Genomic DNA, 18,872 nt, shown 5'->3' on the forward strand with positions numbered 1-18,872 from the left:
CGAGACTTGGATTCACCACGCCCGACCGCCTTTGTCTCCCCAGTGGCGATGTTCACACACCACAGCAGATACTCGTTTGAGGCTGAGTCGACCTAGGGGAGGCCCAGGACCGGTTAAAATAATCGTCACCGGTGGTGGCCCCGTGACCTCCTGCCAGCGGGCGTTCGACACTTCACGTGGCCTCAAGGTGCACATAGCCTGGCACAAGCGTCGTGGTGACGTCACCGCCACTTAGTGGCGAATGGTGGTTGTTGTTGTGTGTAGGGTTGTGTGTGTAGGTGTGTGTGTGTGCAGTAGGGGGCACAGGTGGTGCATTGGGCCAGTCATCTCAATCAGTCGACCCATGGCACCTGGGTCTGCCCCGTGTCGTTAAACCCGCCACCACCCGACACAGCCAATGAACAAGGGTGGTCACGTGAACAGACCACGCCGCGTGGTGGCGTTGCGCCTGTCGAGTGGGCTACTGGGGATGCGCCTGCTGCTGTGAGCTACAGCGGCCACTGGGGGCTGCTCTTGCCACGCGCCAGCAGCGCACCACGCGGTGGAGCAACTTGAGGTGATGGCACCGACACGCACGTAACGACTCTGACGACGATGTAGTCAGATACGCTTTCTATTTAGACACAGCCACAATAAAGGGCCCTAGGCTTCGTGGTTGTCTCCACTCCGTGTGCTCTCCCCGTTTTATATATTCCTCGGGCCACCTTTCTGGAACCTTCTTGTACTTGTTTTTCACTTAGCCAAACCCTGTCCTTCCCCTCTCACGGATACTCTCTGTTTTCCGATCGATCTCGTTCAAACCTTATTCCTCCAATCCCTTTAAAAGTCTGCCTCCCGACCAATCACCGTGGAGGCCTCTTTCTACCAATCGGAGACCTTTGTTTATTTTCAAATAGCCGTGAGGCTGCATATTGGCTTGGCGTTGCGGTCTGAATCGAGGGTTCCAGTGACTTGAGGCGTTGCTGCTCTGGAAAAAAAACTGAGAAATCTTTGATCAGTCCATTATAAACGGGTTGGATCACGTAAATATCAATGTGTCGTTGAACCCGCCACCACCCGACACAGCCAATTAGTAAGGGTTGTCACGTTAACTTCAGCACGCCTGTGTGTTGGAGAGTCAACCAACATAATTTACAATTTACTCTCCAACACCCCAGTGACAAACTTATGAATTGGCTGTGCCGGGTGGTGACGGGTTCAACGACACATTTATATTTACGCGATCTAACCAACTTTTTTTAATGGATAATATTGGTCGAGATAGCGTAAGTGTTAATCTCGTTGATCAATGTTCGGTTGCCGGGTTGATGGCGGTATTCGTGTTATCATTTGTCACTTTAAAATGTTTTTTTCATCTTACCAGGTAAGGCCCACTGAGCTGTGTAGCTCTTTTTCAGAAGCGACCTGGGAACAAATGATAGCTCAACGAAGCGTCGTATCACTTCGGTATTTCTAGCAGATAAATGCTCTAAGCACATGTTGATTCTAAATGTGGAGTGAAAAACCGGAGGACTCGGAGAAAAATCCAAGTGACCACGGGGATAACACGCAAACTCCAATTATACAGGCGTCGGGATCGAACCCACGACCTCCTGTATGTTATGCGAGGTAGTTGACATCTCGCCGCGTGAAGCCTGCCATATCTAACAGAGAATAGGGTCCTTTCTGAAAAACATCTTGCAGTTCACAGGCATAGGTTCTGCTGATGAGACACTGACTGTCAAAACCGGTCCAGGGTGTTTTTTTCTTGTATTGGTTCAACTGATGCTGCTGAAATGATGCACTCCCAGAAGGAAGGACGTGTGGCTGATGGGATGTGCTTAACATTTGTTTTTGTTTATCTGGAGACATGTATTTAAAGGAGGCATTGTCCATGTATTGTATTGCCAATGTGTAATGAATTGGGTTTGAAGGTGTAGAGTTGTCGGTTCAAAATGTAATAATTGAGGCCGCTATTTTTTAACAGAGTCCAGGATTGTGCGTGTTAACTTCACCTGGTCTGGCCACACCTGATCTAGGTACTGAATAAACCATGGCCCAGACGTCACCGACTTCCCAAACATGATTCCATCATCGCCAAAGCAATTACCGTGCCGCGCTAATTCACTCGCGTAACACGACATGTGCACAGACGCCAGTTAATGTGCCAGGTCACCCGCAGGTCACCAGGTCATCACCAGGTCACCTCCAGGTCACCCCCAGGTCACCCCAGGTCACCAGGTCACCACCAGGTCACCCCCTGGTCACCCCCAGGTCACCACCAGGTCGCCCCCAGGTCACCACCAGGTCACCAGGTCGCCCAGTTCCCCGTGCCGCACGCTGCACGGCGCATCTATTGACTTGGTAATCGCCTTGATATTTATTTACAGAATGCAGTCACGGCCAACGTTAACCAAGGACATCCGTGCCGTTCGTTTTGTTCGGAACTGAATAAAGGAATACATCGCATGTAAGGGGAACAACAATCATCATTAAACATATATCGAACGGGATAGCTGCCAATCCCTGCGTGTAATGGTAAGCCGACTGGACTTACAACTCAAAGGTTGCCGGTTCGATCTCCCGGTGCGGCAGTCAGAACAATGGGAACGCTCCCGGAATCGCTCCCCTGCCGCCTCTGCACACCCAACCGCGTCGTCAATGGCGACAATAGTGGGATGTGTACAAGTGTGGGAATACTGCCACCCTCTTTCCAGCCGCCTGGTCAACGTGGAAGAGGAGAAAAAATCCGGATCAGAATCTTTATTTCGACTGCAGGAGGAATCCGATGAGCTATTAAGCTCTTTGTTACAGATGTCCAGCAAGTTACAACAACAAACAGTACTGTACAAAACGAAATGACGTCAAAATAGAGTTAAAGGTAAGCGAGTGACTATTTTATTTATATATATAAAGTTACATTTACCAAGCTTCTGCAAGGCAGCAAAAACGACAACAAAACAGTCCCCGACCACACCATTTTATTGAGCAGTCCCTCCATACAATGGTACATTAACGTTGACATATCGATACACAGGCAAGGATCAAAGTTACAAATCACGTTTGCAAATGCGGCCGCTGTACCCAGCGCCAATCTTCCGCAGAGCTCCCGCGGGTGGAGTCCGTTCCGTGTCATGGGGCGGCGCGAGCGAGTCCCGGGTGGGAAGAGCGCAGCGCCACGAGCAGGCGCTGCTCGTGAGAGATGCCTTGAGCAAGATCGCGTGTTCCTTACGTGCACGGGTGGCCAATCTGTAACAGACCAAGAGCCAAAACAAGTTCCCGTGAGCCACGTGTAGTGACATAGAATCGGTATGAGCGGTTATATATTGACAGTTTTCGGCACAGCACGGGAAACATTCACTATTCCATGCTGCTGTGATAGCACGTGCTACGCTGTGCTCCGTCGATGTAGCCTCATGTGGTTGATTAAAGAGTCGCAGGCAGCTCTCGGGCCATGGGAGCTGCGGGCCCATGCGCCACTCGGCACACTTAAATGTCCGATTGGCACGGTTGGCTACGTAAGGTGCGAGAGAATTTCAACATGCACACAATGTGTGGTTTATCCGTGTAAAATCAGAGAAGTGCGATCTTAATTTTTGGAGCTTTCGTGACTGCAGGAATTATTCATTGGTTCTTTCGGTTAAGTCACGTCTAAAGATAAAATAATGAATTAAAATAATAGCGACGTTTCGATTGCAACACAAGCAATCATCATCAGGCATAAGAGAAATAGCAACAAAAATCTAACTAGAAAACTATAGACAGACATACAAGCAGACAGACATCACAAGGACACACAGAGAGAGGACACATATCGGCACAGAGAGAGGGGTCGTTTCTGTGACGGTCCCTTAAATATAGGGAGGGGGGGGCGGGGACGGAGAGAGGGAGGGGGCAGAGAAAATTAGCATATCAATGAGTGGACGGCAACGTGTTGCTGCTGCGCAAGTAAGATGACGACGTGGCACGGCACGCAAGCTTGAAAATTAGGAGAAAGACACACTCAAATTAAATAACCTCGCAAAATATCGAAATGTGATGTAATGCAACACAGAGAGTCGGTCAACACACAATTAACGCATAGCCTGGTTGATTACGTATTTCAAAGATTGCTAAGTTAGAATTTAAGTGTGAAAATTCCAAAGAGAGGACACAGGCAGAGAGAACAAATAGCCAGAGAGAGAAAAAAGATAAGCTTAAAACTTCCCCGTAGAAGTGGTTCAATCTTAATTTTTGGAGCTTTCGTGACTGCAGGAATTATTCTTTGGTTCTTTCGGTTAAGTCACGTCTAAATATAAAATAATGAATTAAAATAATAGCGACGTTTCGATTGCAACACAAGCAATCATCATCAGGCATAAGAGAAATAGCAACAAAAATCTAACTAGAAAACTATAGACAGACATACAAGCAGACAGACATCACAAGGACAAAAAAAAAAGTGTCACGTTGACAAAAGACAAATAGTTCACTGCTTTAGCCCACCGATGTGTTGAAGCGTGAAACCACAACATTTACAATTTGAGTACGACGTTTCGCTGGTAATTGCATCCAGCATCATCGGGCAATTCGCCAGAATGGTGAGGCTCTGGCGAATTGCCCGATGATGCTGGATGCAATTACCAGCGAAACGTCGTACTCAAATTGTAAATGTTGTGGTTTCACGCTTCAACACACCGGTGGGCTAAAGCAGTGAACTATTTGTCTTTTGTCAACGTGACACTTTTTTTTTACTGATTGGCCGTGTCGGGTGGTGGAGGGTTACGACACATTTATAAGTAACGCGATCTAAACCCAAAAATCGTTGATTATGAACAATATTGGTCGCGAAAGCCTACGTGTTAAAATCACAAGGACACACAGAGAGAGGACACATATCGGCACAGAGAGAGGGGTCGTTTCTGTGACGGTCCCTTAAATATAGGGAGGGGGGGCGGGGACGGAGAGAGGGAGGGGGCAGAGAAAATTAGCATATCAATGAGTGGACGGCAACGTGTTGCTGCTGCGCAAGTAAGATGACGACGTGGCACGGCACGCAAGCTTGAAAATTAGGAGAAAGACACACTAAAATTAAATAACCTCGCAAAATATCGAAATGTGATGTAATGCAACACATAGAGTCGGTCAACACACAATTAACGCATAGCCTGGTTGATTACGTATTTCAAAGATTGCTAAGTTAGAATTTAAGTGTAAAAATTCCAAAGAGAGGACACAGGCAGAGAGAACAAATAGCCAGAGAGAGAAAAAAAATAAGCTTAAAACTTCCCCGTAGAAGTGGTTCAATCTTAATTTTTGGAGCTTTCGTGACTGCAGGAATTATTCTTTGGTTCTTTCGGTTAAGTCACGTCTAAAGATAAAATAATGAATTAAAATAATAGCGACGTTTCGATTGCAACACAAGCAATCATCATCAGGCATAAGAGAAATAGCAACAAAAATCTAACTAGAAAACTATAGACAGACATACAAGCAGACAGACATCACAAGGACACACAGAGAGAGGACACATATCGGCACAGAGAGAGGGGTCGTTTCTGTGACGGTCCCTTAAATATAGGGAGGTGGGGGCGGGGACGGAGAGAGGGAGGGGGCAGAGAAAATTAGCATATCAATGAGTGGACGGCAACGTGTTGCTGCTGCGCAAGTAAGATGACGACGTGGCACGGCACGCAAGCTTGAAAATTAGGAGAAAGACACACTCAAATTAAATAACCTCGCAAAATATCGAAATGTGATGTAATGCAACACAGAGAGTCGGTCAACACACAATTAACGCATAGCCTGGTTGATTACGTATTTCAAAGATTGCTAAGTTAGAATTTAAGTGTGAAAATTCCAAAGAGAGGACACAGGCAGAGAGAACAAATAGCCAGAGAGAGAAAAAAGATAAGCTTAAAACTTCCCCGTAGAAGTGGTTCAATCTTAATTTTTGGAGCTTTTGTGACTGCAGGAATTATTCTTTGGTTCTTTCGGTTAAGTCACGTCTAAAGATAAAATAATGAATTAAAATAATAGCGACGTTTCGATTGCAACACAAGCAATCATCATCAGGCATAAGAGAAATAGCAACACAAATCTAACTAGAAAACTATAGACAGACATACAAGCAGACAGACATCACAAGGACACACAGAGAGACTAAAAAATTAAGATTGAACCACTTCTACGGGGAAGTTTTAAGCTTATCTTTTTTCTCTCTCTGGCTATTTGTTCTCTCTGCCTGTGTCCTCTCTTTGGAATTTTCACACTTAAATTCTAACTTAGCAATCTTTGAAATACGTAATCAACCAGGCTATGCGTTAATTGTGTGTTGACCGACTCTCTGTGTTGCATTACATCACATTTCGATATTTTGCGAGGTTATTTAATTTGAGTGTGTCTTTCTCCTAATTTTCAAGCTTGCGTGCCGTGCCACGTCGTCATCTTACTTGCGCAGCAGCAACACGTTGCCGTCCACTCATTGATATGTTAATTTTCTCTGCCCCCTCCCTCTCTCCGTCCCCGCCCCCCCCCCTCCCTATATTTAAGGGACCGTCACAGAAACGACCCCTCTCTCTGTGCCGATATGTGTCCTCTCTCTGTGTGTCCTTGTGATGTCTGTCTGCTTGTATGTCTGTCTATAGTTTTCTAGTTAGATTTTTGTTGCTATTTCTCTTATGCCTGATGATGATTGCTTGTGTTGCAATCGAAACGTCGCTATTATTTTAATTCATTATTTTATCTTTAGACGTGACTTAACCGAAAGAACCAATGAATAATTCCTGCAGTCACGAAAGCTCCAAAAATTAAGATTGAACCACTTCTACGGGGAAGTTTTAAGCTTATCTTTTTTCTCTCTCTGGCTATTTGTTCTCTCTGCCTGTGTCCTCTCTTTGGAATTTTCACACTTAAATTCTAACTTAACAATCTTTGAAATACGTAATCAACCAGGCTATGCGTTAATTGTGTGTTGACCGACTCTCTGTGTTGCATTACATCACATTTCGATATTTTGCGAGGTTATTTAATTTTAGTGTGTCTTTCTCCTAATTTTCAAGCTTGCGTGCCGTGCCACGTCGTCATCTTACTTGCGCAGCAGCAACACGTTGCCGTCCACTCATTGATATGCTAATTTTCTCTGCCCCCTCCCTCTCTCCGTCCCCGCCCCCCCTCCCTATATTTAAGGGACCGTCAGAGAAACGACCCCTCTCTCTGTGCCGATATGTGTCCTCTCTCTGTGTGTCCTTGTGATGTCTGTCTGCTTGTATGTCTGTCTATAGTTTTCTAGTTAGATTTTTGTTGCTATTTCTCTTATGCCTGATGATGATTGCTTGTGTTGCAATCGAAACGTCGCTATTATTTTAATTCATTATTTTATCTTTAAACGTGACTTAACCGAAAGAACCAAAGAATAACAGAGAAGTGCGATTTGTGTCCATCACGCAGGGTGGACATTCCGGAGTACCTGTAATTGCCCACAGGAAGACCCCAGCCTGCAATTACGGTACTCTCAAAGCGACGTTCAAAACGGTACAATTTGTCCAGTAGCTTCTACTCGACTGGGAAAGGTAAGATGAATGAGTGAAGCGTTTGCTTGTTTACGTTTGCCAAACCAATTACAACTCGCCCACAGCGCATTGTCGTCGTTGCATGGGTTCGCAGAATGGGCATGAGCAGGGACATTATGTACCGGGACAGATCCCGCCCTCGTCACCACGACCCTACCTAGGGCAGTTAAAGCACACGTCACCTGTGACCAAGCACCCTTCCGAAAACCTGTCTTGTTCCGGTCATCCTCACAGCAGCAGCGGCTTTTGGCTCACCATCGCGCGCTTTCATATGCGCTTCCGCGGCCGTCTGGAACGCTCTTCCGGCATTAGGAAGCCACTCGAGCTAAATAATCGAAGTTGAAAACGCATTTCTTTATAACTGCTTTTTGTGTTTAGTTTGTGGGTTTCCTTCCCCCGCATCTCTGATGAGGACGGCCGGCTACGTGCTGTGCGAAAGAAGTTCAACATACAGTAAGAAATTACAGAGAAGCAGCAAGTGAAGATATGTTACAACAATAATACTCATAATAATTCACAATAAACTACCGCCATGTGTCGCGGAAAGCCTCTCCGACACGGGCTTAGACTGACAACCTTCCCGCTATGAGCTGCTCCAGGATCGCCAGACAGACAGCACGTAGTACGTATGTAGAACTTCTTTTGCACCGTACCTAGCTACCCGTGCCAATCGGAGGTGCGGGGGAAGGAGAAGAACCCCGTTGCAGTGAAGCGATTTGTTTATCATCTTCGCACCACGCCTACAGTCTGTTTCCGCACCACACTTTTCAAATCGTGTGCCCGTCCATCACGTGGTATAACGAAGAATGGGGAGATGCGCGTTTCTAATGCCACTGGGGAACAGAGAAGCACACGAATCAGCGAGCAGGGTCTTCACGAAGTAGTCGATCTACAATGGCTGCTGATGATTATGGTACGTTGCTTGGTTTCTTGTTACATGTCTTCATTATACATTTACCTCTGCCACCCATAGCTGCATTTGCTTTTTTGTTTAAAATAACCAAATAGGGTGCATGTAGACCCACATGCGTGTGTGCAGTGCCCTTTATCGATGTACGATGCCAACCGGGAACCTCGCAGTATTGTATTATTAACAAGAATACGGAACCTGGACGATCGGTGGTGCGGATGTCAGGACAAATACGACTGGCAACGCAGCACGTGCCAGCGGACGGATTTGGTGTTGTCACTGATTGAACGGCGACAACAAATTAACTGATGAATGCTCGACTCGTCAACCCCTTGTGCACACCCCAATGTGATCGGTGTAATGCGATATCGATCCCCGCAGTGAAATCCCATTTGACTTCAAATGCGGCGACCGCGTTTCGTTGGTCGTAGTGGGCTGTTTACAGAACGAGCATGTGGGACCTGGTCACTGTAGCGCGTTCCAAAAAAAACATATGCCAAGCCATCTCACGGTTCGGTTAGTGTGCGTTTACACTCAAAGCAATGACTCTGCAGACAAGGTCAAGAGGGCATCACGGCCAATGCCTCGCCCTGGCTCGTGCCAGATATGACAGCTGCTGCACGGTCTACACCCGGACTCTGTGTCGTAGTGACGCTTTCCTCCCGTCTCTTCCCTGGGCGTCACTGCAATGTCTCGGTATGCTGACCTCGTCCATCCTGCACGCGACTCCCACTCATCACAATAATCGCTTCCTCGTTGCATCCACCATGGGGTTGTGGTCTTTTACTGTCTTAATCTAACTTATATCCGATACAGCAGCGGGGTTTTCTTCACCTGGGGTGCACGTTCCTCTGCTGGGGGTGCGAGATGCCCTCTCTGGGGGTGCGAGACGTGGCCAGATTTTTTTAGAAGGTAAATCATCGAAACACAAATTAAGCACGAACACGTAAATCATAACTAATTTGGTTCATCAAACCTTTGTATTTATTAACATCGCACATTTTGTAACGATTCAGAACCAAAGGGGGTAAAGGTTAAGAACCACTGCTTTTATATTATCCTGCCATACAATGTCCAGACTCCTCTGCAGAAGCAGTATCGCAGTCATCATCATCATCACGATCTGTGTGGCGCTAAGCGCACGAGCCATGCCCGCGTTGGGCGTCAGGGATCAGCACCCGGTGGATGCCGTCTTGTCCGCGGATAATGTGAGATTCTCAGTTCAGCTCCTCAAGAAGCTCCCAACATGTGGAGCGAAACGTCGGACAGCGTCTCAAGCAAAACGCGGAACAAACCGCCAACAGTTCGCAGAGCCGTTTGGCGCTGGGAAGATGGAGGGCCGTTGCCAGAAACGTCGCCGACCATGTTTTACATTGAATGGCGCGCTGTTATTTGGCGGATGTGTTGAGTCTGAGCTCTGTAGTCGGTGCCTTGAGCTTGGTGGGAGACGCGTGGAACGGACACGTTTGTTCCTCATACCTGCCAACCCCTACTCACTGCCCTACCTTATTTCAGACCAATTCACACCGTATTGGTCACCCCGTGCCCTTATAAATCTCAACGTTCATCCTACGAAGTCCCATCACAAGCGAGAAACACAAATAGACGGGGTTTTTTTGCCCGAATTGGAACCTGAAAGCTCAATTTCCCTGCACACGAAGAATCCGGGATGAACCGTCTGGGTTGACCGCTGTAGTTCCTCCTCGACGATTCCCCCGACCTGGTGGGGGGGGGGGCGGCGTCCAGACCCGGGCCCCCTACCCCACGGCACGGGGCGCGGTGTCCCGAGAGGGGCCTGCAGGGGGCGCAACGCCACGCGGCACTCCTCGCGGAGCGGGCTGGGAGCTGGGGGGGCGCAGGGCGCAGCGGCCCCCCCCCCTTCCACCATATAGAGACGCACCACCACCCACCCCCACCACCACACCCCACCCAACCCCACCACACCCCCACCCACCCCCACCCCCCGTAAGAAGGCGGGTCCCCTGCATGGAGGCGGGGCGCTTATAAAGGGCCGGGCGCGCCTGCGTGGCCGTGCTCCGGCACAGCGCTCGAGTCGGCGGCGGCGGCGTTGTTGGGGAGCGCTCTGCGCTCTGCGCGCGCCTCGGTGCCTTCCCCCGCCGCTATCGCCCCGGTAACCCGCGCGCTCCCATCGCCATCCGATTAGCTCCGACAGCCGCGATCAAAGTGCCGCGACAGCCCGACAGGGAGAGAGAGAGAGAAGAGAGAGAGAGGGCGCCGCCTCGCACCCGTGCGCAGCGGCCCGCGGTGGCGAACCGAGCAGCGGTGGCGGCTGTGGCGGTGGTGGCGGTGATGTAGGAGCCGCGCCGAGAGCACGAGCGGTGGTGGTGGTGGCGTGCGGCTCACAGAGCGCGACTCGCGTGCGGCAGCGGGAGCCGCCGCGGGCGAGGAGGAGGAGGAGGCGAGGGGAGGGAGCCCCGCAGCGATCTCCGCCGGAATAAAAGGCCACGGTCTCGTGTTTCCTTATCAATCGGGTAAGTTAAGATGCGCCACTCCAGCCGGCTCTGGCGGACCTCCAGCTCGGTTTCCAATGAGCTCAGCTTTTAGACGTTAATGGAAAGGAGCTTTGTAAGGGGGGGAAGGCGGGGAGAGGGAGCGGGCGGGGCGATGCGCACTAATGGTAATGGAAAGTGCCTTCTCGGTCGAGGCGGCTCTGCGATAAGACTCCGCAGCAATCCCATTTAATTTCTCGCCGGGGTAATGTAATAGGAGGATCAGTAAATACATTTCCCCGTGTCCCGAAGCCGCTCTCTTCCCCCGGGGGCTCTTTTCCATTTCAGCATTTTTAATCCGAGCATCTGCAACACAATCCAGGCAATTACGCGGCGCGGCGCGCTCCGACCTGAAACTTGATGAGTTACTCTCGGCTCGCCCACCCCAGGGGACGAGGGCGAGGGAGGGGAGAGCGAGGCAGGGGGGAGCCTTACCCAGGCAGCCGCGTTCCCTTGATTCTTTATTAACTTAACAAGCCGGACAAGTGCTCGCCTTTTCAGGACCCCCCCCCCGACCATGTCGTTATCTGCAGGCTCTGCTAATGGGGGGGGGGTGGAGGACGCCTCTAATGGCACTTTTCAAAGCGCGCTCAGCCTCAGCTGTCGTCTGGCCCCGCTGGCTTTGGCGTTGCGCCCGGGTAATTGGGAGCCCGAGAAGGAGGCTTTGCATCCCCTCCCCTCCCTCCACCCCTCCATCTCCCCTCCCACCCCCCTCTCCCCCGTGCCTGCACGCAAATTGTCCGGAGCGGTTTAATGGGAGCGCGGGTCGCAAATTGAGCGCTTTTGCTGTTTTGCTATTCCTGGCGGTGCGACGCGCGGATAAACGCGGATTACGGGAAGCCGGTGAGCGACTGCGCTTTCGACCTGGCCGTTTCACTCGTCGGCGAGTGAAACCTGAACCCAGTCCCTGGGCTACGCGGCGCCTTCAGTTCACCACGTCGCTCTGCCCGGCGCGGTGAAGTATGGTCAAACCGCTCGCGCGACCCGACGTTGTTTTGGAGAGGCCTTCGTCCAGCAGTGGATTGGCGGAGGGCGGCAGCACGGTGCCTGGCAATGTTCGTGGCCGATTTGGAAGGGACGATCGCTCCATACCAGCCAGTCGGGCAGACTCTCGCGTTCCGTCTCCCAGAAGGAGTCGTGACGTTAGCTGACGGGACTCGCGTTGACTCGCTCCGTAGATCCCAGTGGACATGGGACGGACGTTGGACCAACGTTGGTTCAATGTTGGTCCAACTGTTCCAAGCACATTCCAGCGTTGGCACGTTTACCCTGCCCCCCCCACAAAACGCAGCCCCCCAATGAGACCCCGGGCGTCACCTACGGCCTGCGAGCTGCTGTCTGTAAGAGGGTGCGGGCTCTGCGGCAGGAGATATGAACTCCCTCGCCTGGTATACAGGAGGCCCCGAACCCTGATGCCCGCTGTATATTTGGAGTTTGCATGGTCTTTCTCTCCCTGTGGTCGCGTGGGTGTTTTTCTGGGTTCTCCGTTGTTTCCCCCTCCACATTTAGACTCGCCATCACGCGTTTAGAGTATTTTGCTGCTATACATTTGCGCACGACGATAAGCCACTTCGTTGAGCGATCATTTGTGGCCAGGTCGCTGCTGAAAAAGAGCTACCTGGCTCAGTGGGGCCTTCTTACCTGGTAAAAAAAAATAGTTTCGTAGTTTATAGCTGCTGCTGCACTCGGGCGGCACGTGGGGGGGCCTCCCCCAACATAACTCCCCGCAGCGCCGTGGGCAGTCCACTTGCCTTGCGTGAAGCCCTGGACCATGCTTCACCACGCTGGTCGGTGTGGGTCGGTGAAGGAGGGTCTGCGGCAAAGGGTCCAGTTCCGATGTCGCTTGCCACTGGCGGTAGCCGCGGCTGGGAATGGAACCGTGGGGTCACCGGGTTCGTCGCGCAGCGTTCTGACGGGTTCCACGCACGTCGCGTGCACGGCGTGCATCTGTGACTATCAAATTGTTAACGGAAGAGGAAAATTTTGACGCAAAACCATCGCGCGTGTATCGGTGATGTGTGCGGACGCGGGCCGTGAATGGAAGGACGGAATGTGAGTTCGCCCAGGTGGAGGCAGGAGCGGCCGTCCCTTCGTAATTGGAGACAAACATCCAAAAATGTTGGTCACGGGAGTGGTTTGACCATACTTCACCGCGCTGGACAGAGCGGTCTGGTGAATGAAGGACACGGACCCAGGACCTGGGTTCAGGCTTCACTCGCCAACGAACATCAGCCGTGGCCCGGAATCCAACTCGGATCGCCAGCTCCATAGCGCCGTGCGCTTCACCACACTCGCACACTGCACCGCTCGCTGCTCTCACCGCTCGTGAGATCCAGTTGCTGGAAGTGAAAGAGCTCCGCGTGTGAGACAGCCGGCACGGCATCGCCGGCACGGGTCGCACGCGTGTCCCAGGAGGGTAGTAGGATTCTCAGCCGAGTTCATTAACGGAGTATATGTTAACAGGATCTCAATGGGGTGTATGTATATATGAGTTCATCAATGGAGTATATGTGTGTTTAGTTTGTTCCCCTTCCCCCACACTATTTAGCACGGTTGGCTATGTACGGCGTGAAAGAAGTTCTACATACATCTGAGTATATATGAGTTCATAAATATGTTAAGAGGATCTCAATAGAGTGTATAGGATTTCTTAAATGGAGTATGTTAACAGGACTGGCGAGTGTGTTGGGTGCGGTGTTGGCCCTATTTTCGAATGTCGAACGTGGCGACTGTGCCACGTCTCATCTGTGACTCGTCTCTCTCGAGCTGCCGTACGCGGCCCCGGCTTTTTTTGGGGGGGGGGGGGGGGGATCCACGCGGTTTGTAAGCGCGCCATGGCCAGGTGCTCGTTAGGTGGAGCGAGACCCCTCGCGCTCAGCTCGCGCTCAGCTCGCTCATGTGCGTGGAAGCAGATGCCCTGGGCAACCCCTTGCGATGAGGATGCTCCGTTCTCACGGGATGGATTTTCCAGGGCGAAATGTTTGAATGATTTTAAAATATATACAAATACAGAGATGCCCATGCCGGTTTTTATTTATTGTCCGCCGCAGACTGTGCCCCGTGAAATTGGCAGGGCAGAGTGCAGCTGTTGCAAAGTTGAACACATTTCTTGGGTGATGATGATGATGCTGCTGCTGCTGCGTTGGCCGTGGTGCAAAAGCACAGACAACAGTAAGATAAATCGACACGCTCCATATCAATAACACCGTTGTCTTGAAATGAACAACCTCATGGGCGACGTTTCAGGCAATGAGCATTATTCTCAGCGCATGACAGAGGGGCCAGACGGACGGTGTGAGATAACAATGGTTGGAGTGCATCTTGCACCATAGGGCCTGATAAGAAGTAAGAAAAATTGTACCCCGATTTGGAATATCGGTTACCAAATAGTAGCCACTGAGTAACAGACAAACCTGTCGGTAAACCGTAAGTATCACAGCAAAAGAAACGAATTTGTGCGCAAGTTACAATCGTGACTTGTTGCTGGCACGTTTGTGTTGTGGGTGTGCGTTTGACCCGCGCAACGCAGGCGGCCGCTGGTGGCCGCAGCTCCGCGGAGGGCGGCATGGTGAACCCGGCCCGCGGCAAGGAGAGTGGGCCTTGCGCCGCCGGCGGGGGAGCGGCTGGCGCGGGGGGAGGAGCTGGGGGGGGCGCTGGAGGAGGAGGAGGGGCGGGAGGGGGGGCCCTGCCCGCGGGGGGCGGCACTGCGCCGGGCGGCAAGACGTGCGCGGGCTGCGGGGCGCGCATCGCGGACCGCTTCCTGCTCTACTCGATGGAGCGCTACTGGCACACGCGCTGCCTGCGCTGCTCCTGCTGCCAGGCGCAGCTGGGCGACATCGGCTCCTCGTGCTACACACGCCAGGGCATGATCCTGTGCCGGAACGACTACATCAGGTGAGGGGGCGCGCACGCACGATCTCGGTCTCTCGCGTGGTCACGTGCCACGCTCGTGCACGATCGCGGTCTCTCGCGCGAGTTCGCGTGCCATGCGCAGACCACTGGGCGCTCCGTGGTGGCGGACGCGGCTTCTGTGGCAGCAGAGGGGGGGGGGGGGGCAAGGGGGGGGGGTGCAGGATGCGCGGTCTCCTCGCTCGGAGCGCGAAGCGGCGCTCACTTGGGCACGCCGGGGGAGCGCTGCGTGACGAGTTGGGTCTGAGCACAGCTGGGAATGACCGACCTGACCTCTGGAATTGAGCTTGCATCACGCCAGCTTGGGTTTATCGGCCTCACAGGATTCTCAGTTGTGTACATGCGCCGTATTTCCGGAGCCTTCTCTCAGCCAGATATTGTTTATACATCTGTTGCAAATCTGCGTTGTCGCTTAAAAAATAATATAGATGTATTTTATTTATAAGGCTGAGGGGGTCAGATTATTTTCGGTGACTCCCACTCGGTGTAGAATGTTGGAGCTCGGTGACCCCATGTGCCTGGGCCAGGCTTGTGAATGTCACGCGATAGATCTGCCTATGATGCGCGTGCACTACAGAGCAGCAGTCAACGTGCACCTCCCGCCTCTCTCAAGTCTCCCCACACCTCCCGCCTCTCTCAAGTCTCCCCGCATCTCCCCATGCGTTTGTGCCGCCCGGTCGCCTTCCAACCAGGCGATGCCCACCTGTTCTCGAGCCTGTGCCCGCACGTTGCCTCCGCGCAAGGCACTGGTGCGGCTTCCCACTGCCGACATTGAGTCTCTTATTCATTGGTCAATCTCCCGAGTGCTCCTCGTGTCTCCACCGGTTTGTAAAACCCGTTTAAGCCGACCGGCACGGAGGCCGCAGGCGCACGAGCCGCGTCTTGCCGACGTGTGAATATTCCGCGAACGCCGTCCCCCAAATGCCGTCAGGAATGCCACTCCGCGTTTGCGCGCGCTCGTCGTTCATGCCGGTGGGCGGGCCTTGCAGGTGGCAGCAACCTTTGCAATAATATTTAACTCCGGGGTTCGCGGTATGGGCCAGGAATTTTTATTTTAATTCCCCCGTGCGAGCGGCGTTGGCGCCAGCCCCTATGTCATGTTGACATCCGTGTGGCCATGGTGGCGGCGTTGCTTAATGGACCGGCCTCTGTGCGGCGTTACGCAGATATTGTTGGCAGCCTCTCTCGCGCTCCGCGGACCATTAACGTCAGGTTATGGACGCGCCTCGCCCCGGCCGCTCAGCCGGTCGTTGGGGCCCCGCGTATCAATTCTCACTCCCGTGGAGCTGCACGCAAAACAGAACCGCGTCCTCCCGACTTTAATCCTGCAGTCGGTGGGTGGCGGCGGCGGTGGCGGCCGCGGCGGCGGTCGGTTTGCCCCCATGCCGGCGCGTCGTTCGTCAGCGGCACACTGCCGCCTTGCGCGCGGCAGCTTTGCGAGACAAGCACCGGCCGCCGTCGCTGCTGCTGCTGTGCCGACGGCTGCCTCACCCTCCCCCGTGGTGTTTGCCTTGAGTGCAGAGCCCCTAAGGGCCACTTCCCACCCAACTTGGCCCGAACCCCACGCGTGTTGGGCGCGCACTATTGCTAAGATTTAAACATTTGATTTTAGTTTACCAAGGTGAAAGCCTACTGAGCTAAATAACAGTTTTTCAGAAACGAACCTGGTGATCACAAATGATAGCTCAACGAAGCAGCTTATCTCATGGAAATGTTTAGTGTCCAATAATACTCTAAACGCGAGACGTTGATTCTAAGTGTGGAGGGGAAAAACGTGAAGACCTCGGAGAAAAATCCACGCAGTGGCCACGGTGAGAGCGACACCGCAAACTCCATATATAACGCCATAGTCAGGGTCAGGATGGAACCTACGACCTCCTGAATACCCGGCGAGGTAGTCAATATCTCGCCACCATGGCAGGTCGGGTCCGAGTCGTGGGACCGCAACGGCCGTGCGACGGAATGCTTTGCATCTGCGCGGTTTCATCCAGCAATGCAAAGCGGCTGTCATGCTATGACACATCCTTGCCCCGAGGCGTGTTGGGTGTCCGATGGAGGTTGTTCCCGTACTGTCCTCTTCTGTTATGATGATGGGGTGTCTAATGTACTGAAGAGGTTTAGAGTTCAGCTGCTAGAATATAAGAAAAGTCACGCGAGATCTGGCGTTGAACGTTATCGTTTTTACTTTTTTAATTACAACGGTGGGGGGGTATGGGGGTGGGCAACGATTGCTACGCATCTCCCAATTAAGTAATTTGTGAGCCTCCTCTCAAAGTTTGACGAGTTGCAGAAATAATTTGACTTCTGACTGTAGGGTTGGTTAGGACTCGGTAGGGTTGGGGATAGAGGGGTCAGGTCACAGCCACAGGTCGTGATGCGTCCGACTTTGAAGGGACGTTGTTGCATTTGAGTCGCGCCGATCGCTTTGTCTTGCGCTGCCAAATGGGAGGACGGTGGTCGTGCGGCATTCACCAAATTGTCAGGATTCCCCGTGATCACCGAACCTATGATTTGTCAAGACTGCCACCATGGTGGTAACTTGAAGGGGTGGAATAATTCACCTTCCCAACCCTGACACTGACTGGGCGAGTCTTTGCGCCAATTCCACGATGGAATTCAATTCCGGTGACTGGGCTGCCATAATTCAATCTAGTGGATGGGCCACCGTTCGCTGCGGCGTGGTGAATGGTGACAGCCCCTTCGAGTGGCCATAGGGCAGATGCCGCGCAGCGTGGCTGCGTTGTCGTCCACCCCTCGCACCGTCCCTTGCCCTGCGGACGTAGCGATGCGTCGTGCGCGAAGAAACGCCTGCGGCTTCCGTAGCAACCAGCGCCGACCATTTGCCCGCCCCCCGCCCATCCTTTGCGCGCGCGTGAGCGAGGCTCGACGCCCGTCGAGATCGCCGGCCCGCGCCGCGACCGCCGTGCTCAGAGCGGCGGCTCGCACTCAACTTTCAGGACACAGACAGCCAGAGTTGTGCGCAGATGCGACCGGCTCGACGGATGTAGCCAGTGGCGAGGTGTAGTCTATTTAACCAGCGGTGGAACCGGTCACACGTACGTCACCCAGTTTGCGTGCCTCGACGATGCTACGGGCAGTAAATAAATGTGGAGCGGATAAAAAAAAAATCTTTCTTCTTCCTCTTTCCCCCAGCGGGAAGTAGTGAGTGTTGGCAAGCTGATCTTTGATTCGCAGTTCAAGCGACAGCTCCTGGCGTGGTCCCGGCAACCGCGCCAACTCTCCTGGCCAGCCCGAGCGTTGTTACTCCTCTGTCGCAAAAGCGGCGCTACGTCCCCCGTGCTCGGCGCCCGTGTGCGAGAATGAATGCGCCCGGCACCAGCCTCGTGCGCTACACGTGGCTGCCGCGCGCCATTCCGTCTTTTTTTGGGGCACGGCGACAGCGGCGCGTGCAGACGAAAGCAAACCTGCATGCCAATAGCAAGGCGGAGCCCCATTAGAGATTTTGGAAGGTAAATAATTAAACGCAGCGTAACCAAAGGAGGGGGGGGGGGGCGAGAGCAAGCCTCGTGGAAACGGATGCCATCTCAGGGTGGCTATGCGGGAGCCTGGGACTCGTGCCCAACCAGCCAGCAGCATCCCCCGGATTGCAGGGGTCCTGCAAGGAGGGGCCTTCCTTGAGGAGGGGCCTTCCTTGAGGAGGGGCCTTCCTTGAGGAGGGGCCTTCCTTGAGGAGGGGCCTTCCTTGAGGAGAGGAGAGGCCTTCCTTGAGGAGAGGAGAGGCCTTCCTTGAGGAGAGGAGAGGCCTTCCTTGAGGAGAGGAGAGGCCTTCCTTGAGGAGAGGAGAGGCCTTCCTTGAGGAGAGGAGGGGCCTTCCTTGAGGAAGGGCCTTCCTTGAGGAAGGGCCTTCCTTGAGGAAGGGCCTTCCTTGAGGAAGGGCCTTCCTTGAGGAAGGGTCTTCCTTGAGGAGGGGCCTTCCTTGAGGAGAGGAGGGGCCTTCCTTGAGGAGAGGAGAGGCCTTCCTTGAGGAGAGGAGGGGCCTTCCTTGAGGAGAGG

The 18,872-nt window shown here is 52.8% G+C and overlaps 1 protein-coding gene across 1 annotated transcript in view; it reads left to right on the forward strand.

Annotated features, from left to right (window-relative positions):
• The first annotated feature begins 10,485 nt into the window (after window positions 1-10,485).
• The window catches only part of LOC144733952 (LIM domain transcription factor LMO4.1-like), a 47,325-nt gene continuing 38,938 nt past the window's right edge, over window positions 10,486-18,872 (forward strand). Inside the window, exons 1-2 of the mRNA XM_078615983.1 lie at window positions 10,486-10,931; window positions 14,479-14,843. Of these exons, the coding sequence (XP_078472109.1) occupies window positions 14,515-14,843 (329 nt within the window). The 5' untranslated portion in view covers window positions 10,486-10,931; window positions 14,479-14,514. The remainder of the gene's footprint in view (window positions 10,932-14,478; window positions 14,844-18,872) is intronic.

Source organism: Lampetra planeri, chromosome 49 (genome assembly GCF_965212315.1).
Source record: "Lampetra planeri chromosome 49, kcLamPlan1.2.h2, whole genome shotgun sequence".
Lineage (NCBI taxonomy): Eukaryota > Metazoa > Chordata > Hyperoartia > Petromyzontiformes > Petromyzontidae > Lampetra > Lampetra planeri.